Source organism: Protopterus annectens, chromosome 7.part1, assembly GCF_019279795.1.
Source record: "Protopterus annectens isolate FY-2018-M chromosome 7.part1, PAN1.0, whole genome shotgun sequence".
Taxonomy (NCBI): domain Eukaryota; kingdom Metazoa; phylum Chordata; order Ceratodontiformes; family Protopteridae; genus Protopterus; species Protopterus annectens.
In genome coordinates, this window is record NC_056740.1 from 335882647 (window position 1) to 335901781 (window position 19135).

Genomic DNA, 19135 nt, shown 5'->3' on the forward strand with positions numbered 1-19135 from the left:
GACATGGAAGCAGGGGGTCTGGCTGCATCACGTGCAGGAGTAGACTTGTCCAAAGGAATGGTATCGGACATTTCCTGGACACAGGTTTCAGTAGGTAGCTCAGTAGCCGACTCAGCCAGGGCCTCCAGGTCCGCGGTGGTCGGTTGAGTGGATTCGGTTAAAGGAAGTACCGAGGACTTAGTTTCGGCCGAAACAGAGACACTCACGGTAGGCCTAACCGTGGTTTCAGCCGACACCGCGGGCCGCGAGTGTCGGTCCTTGTCCTTCCGTTTTTTCACCAAATGCGAAGTCAGAGTCTCCGACGGCATCATATATGCAAAATTAGCCCCAAAGAATTCCTCTGCAAACTCCGACCGATGTCTAAGAGTTCGTCGGTTGAAGGAAGCACAGGCTGAACAGGCCGAGACGTCGTGGTCTGGGCCTAAGCAAGGGAGGCAGTAAGAGTGGAAATCCTTATGAGGTATTTGTTTCCCACAAGTTAAACAATTATTTACTTTATCTGACATCGGCTGAGGCAAGAAAGAGTCCCCAACGGGGTACTTAGCTTTTTCGGAGTCTTCGATAGCTGAATCACAGGAGCTGACCGACCGGCACTTGCGAACTGCTTCTGCTTCGGGCACCGCGCGGCAAGAAAGACTGTGGAAAATTGTGTCGGCTGATGCTTTTATACCCCAGACACTCTGACGTCGGGGAAAGTGCGACATCAGCCGAGGCCAGACCCAGACTTTGGAATCCGGCTGACCGAAGGGCTGCCTGAGGCAGGACAACCCATATATTATGACTGCAGATGCATCCTTGAAGGACATCTCCATGACCACCTTGGGAATAAAAGGAGGATTAGTATGAAGAGACACCCTGTCTCTATGAAAAACTAAGAAAGGAGGAAGTCATGAGATCCTGAAATTCAGACACTTTCTTGGCTAAGGTGAGGGCCAAAAGAAAAACAGTCTTCCAAGTACAATGTTACAAGGAAGCGAAAAAAGCAGACTCAAAAGGAGGCTAAGTCAAAATTTTCAAGTAATAGATTGCAGTCTCAGAAGATGGAATTGGCTTCCTGGGAGGCCCAGTATGAAGGACGGCTTTAAGAAATTGCTTGACCTCAAATCTAGAGACCAAAGGAGGAGTAAGGGCAGAAAAGCAGAAATTGTTGACAGGTGAACTTTCACTGAAGAATATTCTATCCCAGCATTGAGCACATCACACAAATGAGAGAAGTACAGTTGTGTACACTTACATAAATGTAGATATTCGAATGTATTCACTGTTGCAGTCATCACACTTGGGTTATCCCTGTTGTGGTAGCCCTCGGCCGGCCCGAATACCAGAGTCAATGTTTTGTTTTGTTTTTTTGCGTCTGTTGCCATCGCCTATAGTCTGACGTCAGGTCGTCAGTGCTATAAAACAAGGCAGCAGACGTAATTACATCAGTTTTTCTCACCCTAACCCATCAGAAGTACAAGGAAATAAGAAAAAGTGGTCCTGGTGGCTAAAAGCCACCATGGGAGGCCTATGTCCTCCTAGGGGAAGATGTTATATGGGAGATGGAGGGAGGGAAACCAGGAATGCAACAGTGAATACACTCGAACATCTACATTTATGGTAAGTTTACACAGCTGTACTATGTTCTTCGTGTTTAACTGTTGCAGTCATCACCTGTGGGAGGATTCGCAAAGCTGAGGAGAGGGGTGAAAGGATAGGTTAGAGTCCTAGGCATGGGTCAGCAGGCCCTGTAGAACTACAGACGCAAACCCTGCCCTAGACTTAGAAAAAAAGAGGTAGGTGGTAATTTTTTGTAAAAGTATGGACAGAGGTCCAGGTGGCAGCTTCCAAGATGTCCCTGGTGGGGCTCCTCTGAGGAAGGCTGTGGAAGTGGAGGCTGCCCTAGTGGAATGGGAACGGATAGACTTGGGGGGGGGGGGTTTCCCATGTAGTCTGTAGCAGAAATGGATACAGTGTGACATCCATTTGGAAATGGTTTGGAAATGGGCTTCCCCTCTGCCCCAGGGGCAAAGCTGACAAGCAGATGGTCTGTTTTTCTGAATGGTTTAGTACGGCCCAGATAGTATCAGAGTTCTCTATGCACATCTAGCGAGTGTAGAATTCTCTCCCCCTTGTTTTGAGGGTTGGGAAAGAAGGTGGGTAGGTGAATGGTCTGGTTGAGGGTCACATCAGATACCACCTTGGGGATAAAGGAGGGTTTAGTCCTCAGGGAGTCCCTGTCTGCATGGAAAATGATGAAGGGCTCAACAGCCATGAGAGCCTGAAGTTCTGATACCCTTCTAGCTGAGGTGACAGCTAGTAGGAAGGCAGTTTTCCGGAAGAGGAATTTCAATTCTGTAGAAGAAGCAGGTTCGAAAGGAGGTAAGGTTAGTTTTTCTAGAACATAATTCAGGTCCCAGGGTGGCGTAGGAGGCCTTCTGGGAGGACTGATATTAGAAGCCCCTCTGAGGAATTGCTTAAAGGATGAGAGAAGAGGGGTGGGTCTGAATTGTAAAGGCAGAAATGGCATGGATTTTGAGAAAGAGAGGCCACTACTGAGCAACTCGGCTAGGTAATCCAAAATAAGAGGGATGGATGGATGGGAGAGCAGAGGGGTGGGGGGGGGGTCAATGTGAGCATTTGCCATAAAAGTTTGGCTTAGAACTCCCTGCCTTAGAGATGGAAGTGGTCCACTGTTTGCTTCTCTGCTAGCCCTGGGATACGGGCTTGGAGTGTCTATCCCTGCGGGGCTTTCCTTCGCCCTGTCTGCTAGGTGTGGGGAAGGCCCAGTGTTTAGAGGGAAAGCTCCTGCTGAATCTGGGAGGTTGAACTTGAAAGAAATCTTTTACTGTTTGCACAATTTTGCTTGGTCTTCCATTGTTTTAACCACCTCTTCTGCTTTTTCCCCAAACAAGCGCTCTTTATCTAGGGGTGCATCAATAAAGTTTAGACTTGACATGATCCGAGAGAGGTTGCTCCTTCAGCCAAGCATGTCTCCTAATAACAGACCGGGTCCTTATTAATTTGATGAAACTTTAGCTTGTCGAACTACAAAAGATCGACAGCTAAAGATCGAAACATCCAAACCGCGAACAATCAGCTAAGCGGATTTTTTCCCTTGGAAAGAATTTGCTTGGCCGTTACACAAAACAAAAACCTTTCAACATGAAGTGGGGGGGCTTTACCCCCCCCTACACCCCCCCTAACTAAATATACTAACTCCCAGATCACTCCACATTGGGGAAAGGGCAAATTCCCATTAACGGCTAAGCAAATTCTTTCCCAGAGAAAAAATTAGCTTAGCTAGCCATTTGCATTTTGGCTCTTTCGATCTTTTATAGTTCGACAAGCTAAATCTTCATCAAATTAATAGGAACCCTAACAGACCCTGTCACTGTTGCCCTGCTAGAGGCTTCTAGGGCATTATAGCCACATTGTAATGAGTGTTTTGCCACTTGACAAGTTGAGTGCAGTAAATCTGCTAACATTTTTGAATTGGCAACAGTCAAGAAAGGTAGCCATCTTCTGTTTTAATAGTCGCAAAGTGTGCTGTTGATATTTTAACATATGCAATTGACAACTGAGTGCTCAGATAGCCAAGGTTGCAGAGGTGTATACTTTTTTACCCCATCTTTCAAGAGCTCTGGAGTCCTTGTCAGAAAGAAGAGGATTCTTGGCAGAACTAGTCTTAGCTCCTTTAGGTCGTTGTGTAATGACCTCCGGGTCTGCAGCAGGATTTCTTTACAGGTATTTGCGAGAATCCAGTACTCTGTAGTACCTGTCAAGTTTACTAGGAGCAGGAGGGAGGGCATCAGGGGCTAAAGCTGGATTCATGGAAAACATCATCCAACACTTCTAAAATAGGGGGCATGGCCAGGGGTCTGTGCTGGGGCAAGTTCAGAAACTCTCCAAGTCTTTTCTTAGACTGTGGGAAGTCCTGAGATTCCCATTGGAAATGTTCCCTGAGGGAGTGAAGTGTTTCCCCAAAGGAAAGATCCTCTAGAGGGGATGCAGAAGGGATGGATTCCTCTGCATTTGAATCCTCATAAGCAGTTAAGGGATGCTGTTCCTCTTCAAAAACTGAATAATCAGACTCCTCAGAATCCTGTTCCGTCATAATTTCTGGAGAAGAGTGCGTTTTCCTTTAAGAAGTGGCCTGACTACCCCGGATAAGGGAGATGTGATCCACTGCCATTTTAAGCATTAGTGCTTGGGGTGGTGTAGCAGTAGCAAGATGGTGGCTAAAGCAGATTTCCTAGGAGTGGCCTGGCTTCTAGGCCTAAGAGAATCTGTCGGTCTGAAAGAAATGGCAGTCATATGCGAAGACTTTTTTTTGTCTAGAGTCGGTAGTGCGAAAGGCCTCCTCGGAAGCTGGTGCCAGTGTCTCAGCTCCAGACCCAACAGAGGCAGAGACAGCCACAGGTTCAGAAGATTAAGAAGATTTCTGCAGCATACCAGACCCCGAAAGGGTCTCGGTAGAGACCTGCGTAGATATCAAGTCGGGCATCAGGAGCTGCAAAAGCACCTCACTGAATTCCGGAGAGCTGATGACCTGCTTAGCGGTAGCGTCGTCAGAAGGCTCAGCCTTGTGTGGTCCCTGTCTCTATCCTTATTTCTACATTTTTTTGGAATGTCCACAGATTGTTGGCTGACGGACACCATAGCGGAATGCGAAGACAGAACATGAAAATAACTGTCTACAAAAAGAGCTCTACGGCGAATGGTTCTTGCATTAGAGGGCACAGAACTGGCAACAGGTTTGGGCCTAAACAAGTGACGCAGTAAAAATGGAAGTCCCAGTGTGGGATCTGCTTTCCACAGGCAAGACAATTGTTAACTTTTTCGGACATTGGTTAGTGTAAGAAAAAAGGAACCCCAACAGGGTACTTAGCTTTAAACGTTTTCAGCTGAAATTAAACTTCTGGTAGCGACCGACTGGCACTCGTGTGATCTGCTCCTGCAACAGGCTCCACAGCAAAAAAGACTGATGTAATGATGTCGGCTGCCTTGCTTTACAGCACTGACGACCTAACGTCAGACTACAAATGACGGCAGCCGATGCAAAAAAAAATTTGGTATTCGGGCTGGCCGAGGGCTACCACAGCAGGGATGACCCACAGGTGATGACTGCAACAGTGAAACACGAAGAGCATCCAGAGGAATCTCTACAGATACGGGATCCAGATGGCGAGAGTGACACCACACAGAAAATCACTTCCATTTGGACATACAAGATTTCCTAGTTGTAAGTTTGAGCACCTCCTGCAGGACCCAAAGCATTTTCTCAGAAAAGAGGTGTGTTAAAAGGATCAAAACCCTATCACCCAGAGCATCAGTTGAAGACTGGGCAAATGATGGACAAGAGATACCCCTCGTCTTGTGTGAAAAGACCCAACCAGTGAGACAACTTGTGCTGACTGCCCCTGGCCAGTGACAAAGAAGGGGGAACCAATGCTGTCTGGGCCAAAAGGGAGTCACTATCAAGACTCTGGGAGAGTCCTCCCCAATTATGTGCAAGACTCGCGGTAGCAGAGGAAGGGGATGGAAGTAGTATAACAAACATCCTCTTCTAAGTAAAAGGCAGGGTGTCCACTTTCCAAGCTAAATGACTTAGGACTCTTAACAGAAAAGAGGAAGTTGCCTGTTCAGAGGAAAGGCGAAAAGATCCATCTGAGGAATACCCCACCAATGGGCAACGTCCAGGACCACTTCTCTGTGAACCATCCATTCGTAAGCTTGTGTGCTGGACCTGCTCAGAGTCTGCCACTAGACTGTGCTCCAACTGAATGCATACCACCTAAAGAGTCGCTTTACACTGGACAGCAAGATCCCAGACCTGAAGAGCTAGTCTGCAAAGGAGATACAACCTTATACATCTTGTTTGTTGACATACCACATCAGTGTGGCATTGTCTGGGAAGATTTTGAGGATCCCAGGATGAAAGAGGGAATGAAAAGCCAAAGAGCTAGGAACAGAGCCCTCATCTCCTTTATACTGATGTGGTTTAACCTCTGATGAAAAGGCCAGAGACCCTGAACCTTGAGATCTCCAAAGGAGACCCCCCATCCCCGGTCTTGGGTATCTGTAAAGAGCTCTTGAGTTGGGACTAGAGGTAAGAAACGAAGCCCTAGGTTGACAAAATGATACATCCACCACGAAAGCTTGAGCTGCAGACAAGGAAGGAAGGAAAGGGGTTGAAAAGTCAAGGGGGTGATCATGCTGGAGCCGCACTGACGATGTACCACTGCAACTTTATGTGGAGCCCGGCCAAAGGAGGCAACAGAATGGTGGATGCCATGAACTCAAGGACCCTGAGAAATTCCCTGGCCATGACTGAAACCAGAGAAGAGGAGACTGGAAAAAGGTATTAAGAGACAGGGCCTCGGAGGTAGGCCATGATGCCAGAATGAGGATGGTCTGAAGCCTACAGCCAAGGAAAATATGATCTTGAGATGGCATCAGAGCCAATTTGTGGAAGTTTATGGTGAACTCCAGACTCTGCAACAGGGCAACAGTAAACTGGAGATCCTTAAGCACAGCATCGGGGGAAGAAGCTTAAATATGCAGATCATCCAGATAAGGAAAGCTATGAATTCCTCTCATCCTGCAAAAGCCAATGACGACAGTTAGGCATTTGGTGAACACCTTACGGCATTACACAGAACAATGGGCAAAGCAGAGAACTGAAAATGCAAGGGAAAAAAAAAAGAGAAATGTAAAAATGACCCGAAAAAGGGATGGATGGGGATATGAAGGTAGGTATCATTGAGATCCAAATATACCAGAAAGAACTGTGGTAGAAGAAGTGGGAATACGGTCTGAAGAGACAACATTCAAAATTAAGAAATCCTGAGAAAGATGTTGAGCTGTGGAAAGGTCCAAAATTTGTCTCTAACTGCCCCTTCCTTTTCTGGGAACCAAAAACATTCTGGAATAAAAAACCCTCCTCACCCGGACAGGAGGGGGAGCTTGAATGGTGCCCTGGACCAAAACAGAATGGAGAATCTCTGGGAAAGAACAAAGTTGTTCTCAGGGAGGCTGAGTGATGCCCAAAAAAGGGAGGAAGGGATTTCCAAATCATGAAATACCCCTGGCAGATGTTGTGATCCTTAACCAATTTGGTAGAGACAGAGAAAGACAGATGGATAAGGGAACCCGGCAGAGGGAAATGGGAAGCAAACTGTCAAATGGAACCTGGCTTAACCTGAAAAGCAGGTTTCTGAAAGGTAGGGGTTTGAGTAGACTTAGCAGGAGGCACATGTCTAGGCTTTTGGCCGAGACGTCAGAGAGAAAGATTTTGTGCTTTTAAATAAATCCTGGTGGAACTTGTTCCTGTTGTTTGTTACTTTCTACTTGGTTCCTGTTGTTCCAGCTTTAGGCACATGTCTAGAACCCTTTTTTCCCCTTAGGTGAAAGGTGGGACTGCCTGCCAACAAAAGCAGACTTGGAGGGCTAATTCTGCTAAAACTCAGGAATAGGAGAAACAAAATTATGTTACAACTCCTGCAAGGCTTTACATTTATCCTGAAGAGACTTGAAAAGTTCATTAGCAACACCAAAAAGATTTTTGTTATACAAAACAGCATCCAACAGTTTGGCCATAATATCATCAGGCAAAGTCTTTAGACAAAGCCAAGAGGAATGCCTCATAACAAAACCAAAGCTAGCAGCCCTGGAAGAGACATCAGCTGCATCTGATAGAGAGGTGAACAACTTGAGAGGTTGAGCCCAAAAGGGAAATGGCAGAAACCTACTCCTCAAAGTCAGGAAGGTCAGAAACTACTTTGGAAACCTGAGAAAGGATGGTCAAAACATACCCGGTCATACAAGTCTGGTAGTTAATGGCTCTAAAAGGATAAAGTGGCAGCAGTATAAACCTTTTTGCCCAGCCTCTCCATGGCTCTACTATCCTTATCTGAAGGAAACAATTTGGTAGAAGGCAACAGCTTGGAGGGCTTGCCAGAAGATGCAGACAGTACAGAAGTATCAGCAGAAGGGACTTGTAAAGAAATTTACATTCATCTGGTACCTTGTAAAATCTATCAAGTTTCTTGGGAGCTGGGGGCTGAGAATCAGGGGCCACAGGAGGTGATGAAAAGGTATCCAGAACAGGGGGAACAGCTGATGGCTTAGGAGACTCCATCTGGAGGCACTCATAACACAGTTTCCAAATATCAGAGGCTTGAGAACAATCCCACTTTAAAAAAAAAAAAAAAAAATCCATGTGTACAGCAGCACCCTCAAAGGAAAGTTCTTCCAAAGGGGAATCTGGACTAACAGAATCATCTTCCTCTGAACAATACTCCAAAGGGGAAGACATTTTAAAAAAGAGTAAGGCAGGGACTCTTACCCAGAATCCAGACCCTCAATTGAAGAGCCCATTTCCCTGGGTCTTTTAAGAGGAATGGAACACCAGGGAAAGGCAGGCACAGACACCCACCGAGAAGGCTTTAAAGTCATTAAAGCATTTAATACCCCCCGAGTAAACTTCAGCCATTCACATTGGGGATCCTTAATTACAGGGGAAACATGCTTAGTTTTCTATTTCGTTTTCTGCAGGGCATCTGCACAAATACACCCTAGGAGGATCAGATCTCTGGTGACAATCAGTAAGCGTAATAGGGACCTCCTCCCTAACTAAGATCTACAGAATCCTCCTTGGTTCCTTGGATATAATCAGTCAAGTTTCCCCCTCACCGCCAGGAGCAGATGTCTGCAAAGCCTTTGCGGATGTGCGAGAAGTCAGACCCATGATGGCCTCCAAAAGGGTCAAGGCAGCAGAGTAATCCAAAGCGACAACCAGATGATCCTCTGGGCTTCCACTAGCCTCAAGAGAAACATCTGGAGGTGGACGAACAGCTGTACAAGACCTATGTTTTTTGGCCTTTTTCTTGGCAGATGGCTGACCTTTGGGGTGGTAAGACTCTGCCATAGCACATTGAGCCAACAGCTTAAAAAGATGGTTTTCAAGGTAAGCAGACAGGAAAGAGGACTACATATATGGTCTGACAGAACACTGCGTATGGTTGTGTGACGCACCACAACAGAAAAGACACTGGTCATGGCAGTCTTTATTGGGAATCTGTCTCCCACACGGACATCTTCCCTTTATGGATGACATTAACCAACAGCACTAAATAAAAAAGAAAGATAGAAGAAACCCCCATAGAGGCATTTACCTGAAACATGGCTTGGTAACCAGCACAGCAGATGGATGTTCAGACAGATATTCAGTGTTCAGACTGGTGGCAAAAAATTCCGAGTGTGTGCGTCCATACATCATCTTTATGCCCTAGACCTTGAGCGGGGTAGTGTACATGTGATGTACTACAGTGTGCTAAAGCCTTTGGTATACTGGCTGGACGCTGGGCTATCCCTGGCAGGAGATCCCTCAGGTCATGAATACTGCAACGGTGATATGGAAGGACAATAATCTGTTAAAGGTCACAGCAAATCAGTCACCGACGCTCTGAGGATTCTGAAACTACTTCTTCCATTCTACATGAACAGAAGTGTGACCTCACTGTAGAGATTAGGGGAATACAAACTAGTCAGCTGTGCCTTCAAAGTGCATTATGGGCAAAAAGTAAACCAACAAAACAAGACCAGGTCAGCATCTCTATCCTCATGTGGTTATTCAGGACATTCACGGTTACAAAAAATTAAAATCAGTAATTAGTTTCTGTGCTGCTGGCAAATCTGTACTATGAAGCAATTAATAAGATAAGAATTTTTCACCATCTACAGGGGGTGGTCCTTTGAAAAAATTGTTGGTAAAAGAAGGGACAATGAGCCTTCCTTTGTCTTTTGCTGGCAAGATTGATGCATGATGAAGGACCTTGTCCTAGTCAATTAAAGGACATATAACTGACAAAATATGTCTGCACTGTAGTAAGACCACTGTATGCATAACCTGTTTGAGACCTGTAAGGTATACTTATCAAGAAAAGCCTTCAGATCCAAGCAAATAAAAGTAATAATAAAGAACTTCACATTTGTCAGGAAACCTACAAAAGACTTGGGGATCAGTAAGAATTAATGTAAGAGTAGGGCAAAAAGTAGTGGGTACGAGACACAATGAAGTGCAAGGTGGAGGAGTGTATTAAGCCATGCAGTCGGCAGCAATAGTTGGATGTTAAGATGCACATACAGAAATATTAGCTGCAAAAAATTGGTAGTATTGGTGTGTAAATTACTCACTTTCCAAGACTGTCTTTACTATGGGCTACTTTTTCTTAAAAACACGAAAAGAAATTAAGAAAAAAAACTTCTGAACACAACAGAAATTGTTCTGCAAGCACTACAGCACTACTGTTGCCCTTTTCCAAGCACAATTAACACCCTCCAAGATGAATTTAAGACAAATAACAGACCTTCAGGGGGACGGGAAATTCTGACTCACAATATCTCTGTGTAGCCTGTTATTTCTCTATAATGCCCGTCCTGACAGACCTTGCCGTTTCCTTATCATCTAAGTATAACAAAATGAAATGACAGTTCAACAGGAACACTTAACTGTGCACATAAAAAGCCCTCACATTCTTTTCAAGTCAGACAAAAATACTCTACTAAAGAGACTTGCCAATTCTCCTTACAGGACGCATCATGTATTAATCAACTTTCATAAAATATTCTATTAAATATTCCTGGACTGCTCTTAGTCATTACATGGAGATCAATTCAACCACAGAACACCGTAGCCAATTTGACATCGAACAACCCCATTAGACTTCCTGAAGATTCTAGGCCAGTCCAAGATGGTTTGCAAACCTTTTTAACCATCAAGTTTTAGAACACACACTCCTACAAATGACGACATTAAAGCTTCCTGGAGACTCTATACCAATCCAGGAGAGTTAGCGGACTTACTTAACCATCAAGTTGTAGAACACACACTACTCCTACATATGATTACATTCACTTTACACTGCACAAAACGCCAGTCAGAATGTGTCAGTTTATCTATGAAACGATCCTGGCTCACAATCCCAACCCCATGGTACAAGCCTTGAAACATGTACGTTTGCTGCTGTCCATGCATCCTATAATGAAAAAGAAAAGCGCTTCTAATGCTGCCAATTGCCCCCTTCCAAGCCACTAGTCATTGAATGCTGTTCTCAAACTGCACTAACATTCACAACAATATTTTACTGTTGATCTCTGTATCATTTATAATTAGCATTTTTTTCTACTCTAGCCATCTAACCAATCAACTGGCAAATACTGGACAAAGCATAGATCCTAGGATTTGTATGTAGATCGTGCCTTAAATCAGTTAAAAGCCACAAAGGCCGACTATTATGAAAGGTATAAGCAGTAAAGCAATTATTTAATCTCCCCCCCCCCAAATTATGTTCTTTTAGATAGACTGTTATACTTCAAAAGTAAATGCCAGTCTCCATCATTTTTATGGCTCTATTTGAAAATTAACTGACTGCCACCATGTATTTCCAGTTCATCATTAGTTCTGTGTTTAATAAAATGAACATGCAATACTTACATTTCCAGAATATCTGAAACTTGCCAATGGTACTGAACTAATACAAGTTTAGCTACTGAATTTGAAACCTGAAAATGAGAAAAAGGAACAGAAACATAAAATTAGCAGGCAGGCATTCCATGCTCTTCTCACTTAGCCCTCTTTACAGAAGGCTTAACATAAATTTACAGTAATACGCTAAAGAATTACTTCAGATCATCTTTCAGTGTGTTATATAGCAAACAAAATGCCTTGTTTTTCACTTTTACCTTTTTTTTGGGAGGGGGGGCTGCTCTTAAAAACATGTTGATATAAGACAAACCTGCTTAATTCTACAAGGGCAACAGCTATGAGAGCACATGGGCAGTATTTTAAAGTCCAGGCTAAAAATAAAAATAAAAGAATACAAAATAAAGTGCTGTTTAAACAGACTACCAAAAATATGGGCAAAAAAACAAGCCTTTAAAATTCATTGATGATAGGCTCAGAATATCCCTGGCACATAAATTAATCTGCTAAACTATCAACCCAAATTTATGCATGCATAGACATGATCAACCAATTAGCTGCAGTCAATGAACAAATGCCACAAGGTACAATAAACATTTGTGAGTTTTACCTAGTACAGGTAACACCTTTTACTAACCCTTAGTTAGGAAAAGGGAAAAAAAACCTATAATCCAACCTGTAGGTCAAAGATATGTGGACATATCTATGTAATGCCTGTGAAATAGATCAAGGTTATGCAGCAGATGGCTATTTAACCTCTTTCCAGAGGAGAACTAGAGTAGGATATTTTACTCTGAAATTAATCTTTGGTGTTGTTAGAACCCCATGAACATGGCAGGTAATACAGAACCAGAAAAATGTGACTATAGCTACATCATCTCTACCAAAGCATAGGGAGGACGTACATACATCATATAAGCAATAACCGATGAAGTGGTGTGGTATATTGAAGATTTAACCACAGTTGGTGTGGTTTAATCATGAGGGCGAAGCCCGAGTGATTAAACAAATGCAACCGTGGATAAATCTTCAATATACCACAACCATGGAGTCGGTTATTGCCATTATACAATGACATCATTTAAGAAAACACCAATGAGTGTACCACCTCCTTCAGTGAGTAGACGAAAGTTTATTCACACCATAAACACTACGATACATAAGCCATAAAGGTAAAACATCCAAAGATAAAACACAACATGAACGGTTGAGAGCTTTCACTCACTGCATGTGAGCTTCCTCAGAACACCTATACTAGGCTGAATACGCATTAAATTCAAAACCTGGTGCCAAATAGCTGTTCGTTTATAGTTCTTAAAGCAGCATTCAAGTTTACCTATACCTTGCATATACCTAACCAGTCTCTGTGAAAAGACTGAAACATCTATGACTGAAATATCTATACCTTAATAAAAAGGAGATAATTTGGACAAAGGAAACATCAAAAACATTATAAACACTATTATAAAATATTAAGACTTATAAAATTTTATATATATATATATATATATATATATATATATATATATATATATATATATATATATATATATAAATACAATTAAAAATACTTAATTAGGATACTAAATACCTTCAAAAATAAAATTAATAATTAAAACTCTAAGCTGATTCATTGAACTGTCACACGACTATAAGAATGTATCGCTAATTACTACCATTTCAGGAATCGTATATTAATTGGCTGTCTTGGGAAAAACTTTTTGTCATACAGAAATCTATCATTAGGAAACATTTTTTTAGAACAAATATTATTCATAATTATTATTTTATCTCGAGTCCATCTCCAAGATGGGCTTACATGAAAGAAAATCATTTATTCCCGGTGGGCTGGCTGCATCCAGAAATAGCTGCCACCATATTTCTTTAAAATTTTATATTTTCTTAAAGTCACCTCCTCTAGGATCATTCTGTATAATATCTAATATGGCAAATTTAAATTCGTGATTGGCCCCCATTTTCTCAACATGTCTGGATAGCGTATTTGTAGAATCTTTTTTAGATATACTGTAATTATGTTAATGTTGTTAATAGTATTTATAATATTAGTACTACTACTGACTACTCCAGCTCCAAAAAGAGGCTTATATTTTTTTCCCCACTCATTCATTACATATTGTCCTATATCATTCAACATCTCTGATGGGTAACCCCTGTCGTTGAACAACCCTGTAATGTTCTTTGCCTCCTCCCTCATTACACTGTAATCTGAGGTCATACGTATGGCTCGAATACATTGTTCCTTAAATATATTCTGTTTTAACTTCATTGGATGACAACTATCATATACCAAACAATCGTTCGAAAATGAGAAGTTATGTACCTATCATAACGTTCCATGTTAGTTGTCTTCTCTCACCTTCTTTCTTGCTGGATGGGTTCGGAGCCGATCCTCGGCTCCGACTCGGCCACTTACTAAAGCTCGAGAGCTTATTTTACCGGCTCGAGGCAACCCTATATCCCATGATGCTAGGCGATAACTCCCCAGATCTCGTTTGGAAGCTGAAAAACCTAGCATAGGCCAATAAAACAAAATCCTCCAACTGGAAGGAGGAGGAAGAGAGATAAACCCCCCCAAAGATCATTATCTACACTATATATATCCTAGGACACCTAGATCGTGAACAAGGGAATATAAGGACCCTTCAAGGAAGGGAAGATCTTCTCTGTCTGTCCAGGCTATGGGGATGGTGGGTGGGACGCAAGAAAGAAGGCGAGAGAAGACAACTAACATGGAACGTTATGGTAGGTACATAACTTCTCAATCTCGCCTTCATTCTTGCTGGATGGGACCGCGTCCCTATCACCTTCATCCTGGGTGGCTCACTGGAACAGACTCTTAAGAATGGTGGAACCAAATGTTGCTCTGTCCCTGGAGGCCATGTCCAATTTGTAATGCGAAACAAAGGTATGAGGAGAGGCCCATGTGGCTGCCGCACAGATAGTGTCTATTGGTAGTCTAGCATGAAAAGCTGTAGATGTAGCTAGTGCTCTAGTTGAAAGGGCTTTTGGCTTAGAAGTTAATTCCCTGCCTCTGAGTTGATAAATAGATGTAATCACAGAAGACAGCCACCTAGATAGGGTCACCTTAGAAACAGGAAGGCCTTTCTTATTTTCTGCGTACAATAAAAACAGTTGATCAGACTTCCTTATTTGTTTGGTTCTATCCAAATAGTATCGGAGCTGGCGGTGAACATCTAGATAATGTAGCTTTTGCTCCGCTCTATTAGTATAGTTTGGGAAAAAAACTGGGAGATCAATTGATTGATTTAAATTTGTCTGCGAAGCCACCTTGGGTAAGAAGAATAGATTAGTCCTTAGAGAAACTCTGTCTTTATGGAAGATTAAGTAGGGAGGACGAATGCAGAGGGCGTGAAGCTCAGATACTCTCCTAGCAGAAGTAATGGTGACTAGGAAGAGTGTCTTCCAGGAAAGAAATTTCAATGAACAGGAGACCGCAGGTTCAAAGGGGGGAAGAATCAAGGATGTTAAGACTAAATTAAGATCCCACTGAGGTGGAGGGTCTTTGATCGGAGGCTTAAGTAAATATACACCTTTAAGGAAAGCTTTGCAAAGCTTATTGGACATGATGTTGTGGTCCGATAAGCCTGTATGAAAATTCGATATGGCTGCCAACTGAACCTTTACTGTAGAGGCAGAAGACCCTGAATGAAAAATTTCGGCTAGGAAGTCTAAGACCGAATGAATTGGGGCAGTAAAGGGATCTATATTCCTTGCCTTTGCCCAGAAGGAGAAACGTTTCCATTTACCAGTGTAAATCCTTCTGGTGGAAGATTTAAGGGAAGCGACTATGATATCCCGGACGGGATTAGAAATCATAGGAAGCCTGGCTAAGGACGGAAGTGGAGCAACCAAGCAGTGAGGTTGAGAGAATGTAGGGATTGGTGCAGCTGCCCCGACTGATGGGTCAACAGATCTGGAGCTGGGTCCAGATGCCAAGGCTGTACCAAAAGATAACGATGTAGGAACGGAAACCATATCTGTCGAGGCCAATAAGAGGCAATGAGAATCAACTTGGCTCTCAAGGCAGTTGCTTTCTGAATTACTTGTGGGATTAGAGGAAAGGGTGGAAAGGCATAGAGAAGTCCCCGAGGCCAATCTTGGACTAGAGCATCTCTGAGGGGATGGCCTGGAAGGGGGAAGAGGGTGAAGAAGTCGGGGCATTTGCTGTTTTGGGGTGTAGCAAAAAGATCACAGCAAGGAAGGCCCCACTTCTGAAAAATCTCTTCCGCCACAGATTGTTTGAGAGACCACTCGTGTGGCATGAGTATAGCTCTGCTCAATCTGTCCGCTATGATGTTGGACTTCCCGGGGATATGCGTTGCTATCAGAAACCGCTGAGAGGAGATTGCCAAAGTCTGAGTGCCTCTCGACACAGGGGATAGGACTTGGTTCCGCCTTGCTTGTTGATATACCACACTATGGACATATTGTCCGTTTGGATTGCAATAGTTCCTAGAGGAAGAGAGTCGTGGAGGGCTTGCAACGTTAAAAGCACTGCTCTCATCTCTAGGACATTTATGTGCAGGTGGCGTTCGAAAGATTGCCAAGTGCCATGGACCATCCTGCCCTGAAAATGCCCCCCCCCCACACCAGATCAGGGATGCGTCTGATGTCACCGTGGCGACTGGGGGAGGAGGAACAAAGGGTCTGACTTGATGGACTTGAGGGGACAATATCCACCAGGACAGATTACTTTTGCAAGTTGGAGTTATCATGATATTGTGGTGCATGGGGAGTTGCTGAAAAGACCATTGGGCGAAAAGCATCCACTGTAGAAGACGCATGTAAAAATGTGCAAAGGGAAGAAGTGTTATGGCGGCCGCCATAAGACCCAATACTTTCAGGACATACCTGGCCTGAATTTTGTCGCTCTGAAGAAGAACATGGACATGGTTTTGAATATCTAAGACCCTTTGATCTGTTAACTTTGCTGAAAGTTGTACGGTGTTCAAGTTGGCGCCTATAAAGGTAATAGACTGACAAGGCAGACTTTTCGAAATTTAGAGAGATTCCTAGCCCTCTGCAAATGTGAATGGTGTAAGCTCTGGCTTGGAGAAGTTGATGCCTGGTGGTGGCGGTGAGGAGCCAGTCGTCTAGATATGGAAACATCTGGAATCCTTGCCGTCTCAGGTGAGCCGTAACCGCTGCCATACATTTGGTGAACACTCTGGGGGCTGTAGTGAGACCAAAGGGCAGGGCTCTGAATTGATAGTGACTGGTCCCCAGCCGAAAACGGAGAAACCTTCTGGAGCGCCTGTGAATTTCGATGTGATAGTACGCATCCTGAAGGTCCATGGAGCACATCCAATTGTCCTTTCCCAGAAAGGGTAGAATGGACTGTAGCGTGACCATCCGGAATCTTGTTCTCTTTACAAACTTGTTTAGTTTGCTGAGATCTAATATTGGTCTCCAGTCCCCTGTCTTTTTCGGTACCAAAAAGAACCTTGAGTAGATTCCGGATCCTAGTTGGTCTGCTGGGACTGGCTGGATGCCTCTTTTTGCTGGCAGTTTTGATATCTCTGATACTGCTAGTTCCCTTAGACCGGGTGGAACGTCTGGAAGGGTTCCCTTTTGCTGAATTGGGGTTTGGATAAAGGGAATTTTGTAACCCTCGGATATGATCGACTGTACCCATTTGTCTTGAGTAAGGGAAAGCCAGGCTATTGGGTACAGGGACAATCTTCCCCCGACTGCCTCCAAAGGTGGACAATCGGGCAACATCTCAGGGATGCTGGAAGGGTTTGTCAGAGAGAGGCTCCCTGCTACCCTGGTTCTGCTGACTCCCTCTGCCCCTAGGGCGGCATCTGTTGTTGTTGTTACCCCCCCCTGCCTCTGGGGGTAAACTGACCTCTTGCGTCAGGCGTGACTCCTTGAGATTTGCAGAACCACATTTTCCCACCTTTCTGACCCTTAGGGTATGGTCTTGAAGGGGTGGAGAAACGGACTCCTACGGCAGAGAGTCTTGCCATCTTGTTCGCATCTGGTCAAGGTGTCTTTCACTTGAAGTCCGAACAAAGCCGAACCATCAAAAGGGGAATTTGTGAAGGACGCTTTGAAAGGGTCTGTGAAATTACACAGCCGCATCCAGGCGTGACGCCTTAAGGCCACTCCTGTGCCCGCGGCCCTACTCGTTCCATCAGCTGCATATGAAATTAGACGCATGGAGGAGTTAACAATCTAGTTCAGGGTTCCAAGCTGTGAGTTTATTTTATCCTGGGACCCAGCAGCTGATGGATCCTGTAAGACTTCTCCCAGCTCTTTGAGAATATCTCTCTGAAGGCGGGTGAAGTGACACAAGTAATTCAGCGACCGCATGGCAAAGGTCGCTGAAGAAAACATCCGCTTATCGTACCTATACATGGTCCTAGAATCCTTATGAGGAGGATGGATAGGTACTGAAGGATCAGCTAGTTCCTTCCTTGGTGGCTGCAGCCACCACCATAGCATCTGCCGGTACACCTTTTGTCAGGAATTGTTTGGCAACTGGTGCTGTGATGAATTTAGATGGCCTCGGAGGGGTGGGTTCCACCGAATCCGGGGCCGAACACGCCTTCCGAGCCACTACTTCCATAAGGGGGTCGAAAGGCGGAGACACCCAGGAGGTGGAGGGTCGAGAACCAAACGCCTCCAGGTACACAGACTCGTCCTCGGAAGGATTAAGGGAAGACCAGTTCCCCCTCTGCTTTAGGATTTCTAGGATGTCTGAGAAAGAAACATCCTCAGAGGGGGACTTTGGGGATCCCTCCGACTCATCCAAGTCGATGTCAGATGTAATGGACTCAGGGGAGTCCACATGCTTCCTCTTACGCGGAGGCTCTGCTGACAGGTCAGGAGAAGCCTCAGAAGAGGAAGAAATTCCCAGTGGGGAAACCTGAGGCGTTGGATCTCTGGGTCCGGGAGCAAGAGAGTGGGAAGAGACATCAGCAGGCACTGTAGTGGGAGGAGCTGATGGAGCTGACCGTTGACTATGCCCTGGGGCTAGTACACTCATCACCTCAAAGGCTCCCCTATCAGAAAGGCAAGAGGGCCCCCGCTCCGAAGAGGTAGGAACCCCAGGCCGCACCGACAGGGAAGGCTCCGAGGCCGATGTCGTGGCCGAGCTCACCAGCGGCGACGCTCCGAGAGGGAGAACAGGGTCGGACAATGGTCCGATGCCACTCACCCCCTCGGAGCCGATGAGAGAGACCAGGCGCCCTGATCCGTTCAATGAAGGCACCAAGGAGGAGATCGGAGCAGAAGACGAAGGGGCCGAAGGGGGAGGTATCGGCTCCGACGCCACAACAGTCATGGCTCTGAGGAGCTCCGGCTCCGAACTCTGAGGGAGAGTCGAAGGAGGAAAAATAGGTGGAGTCGTAATAGCTACCATCTGATTAGATGGGTTACAGATCATCTGGGCCAATGCAGTCTACTTATCACTCTCTCAAGGTCGTGATCTGAGAGCCTGGACGACAGAGATCATCGGCTCCGATGGCTCCGCTCCGAGAGCAGGGGAGATCTTGGAGCCGAATGGATGGACTCCAATGAAGGGGATCTTGACCTCTTCTTAGATATAGATGGAGCCAAAGGAGCCGGAGCCGACAGTGAATGCATGGACTCAGAGGTATCGGCACAGAGTGGTGCCGAGAC

The 19135-nt window shown here is 44.8% G+C and overlaps 1 protein-coding gene across 3 annotated transcripts in view; it reads right to left on the minus strand.

Moving 5' to 3' along the window:
• ARIH2 (ariadne RBR E3 ubiquitin protein ligase 2) overlaps positions 1–19135 on the minus strand; it is a 1499383-nt gene that overhangs the window by 1416687 nt on the left and 63561 nt on the right. For all 3 annotated transcript variants that reach the window (XM_044078755.1, XM_044078752.1, XM_044078753.1), the window contains exon 3: positions 11480–11547. In XM_044078755.1, coding sequence (XP_043934690.1) covers positions 11480–11547 — 68 coding nt within the window. The remainder of the gene's footprint in view (positions 1–11479; positions 11548–19135) is intronic.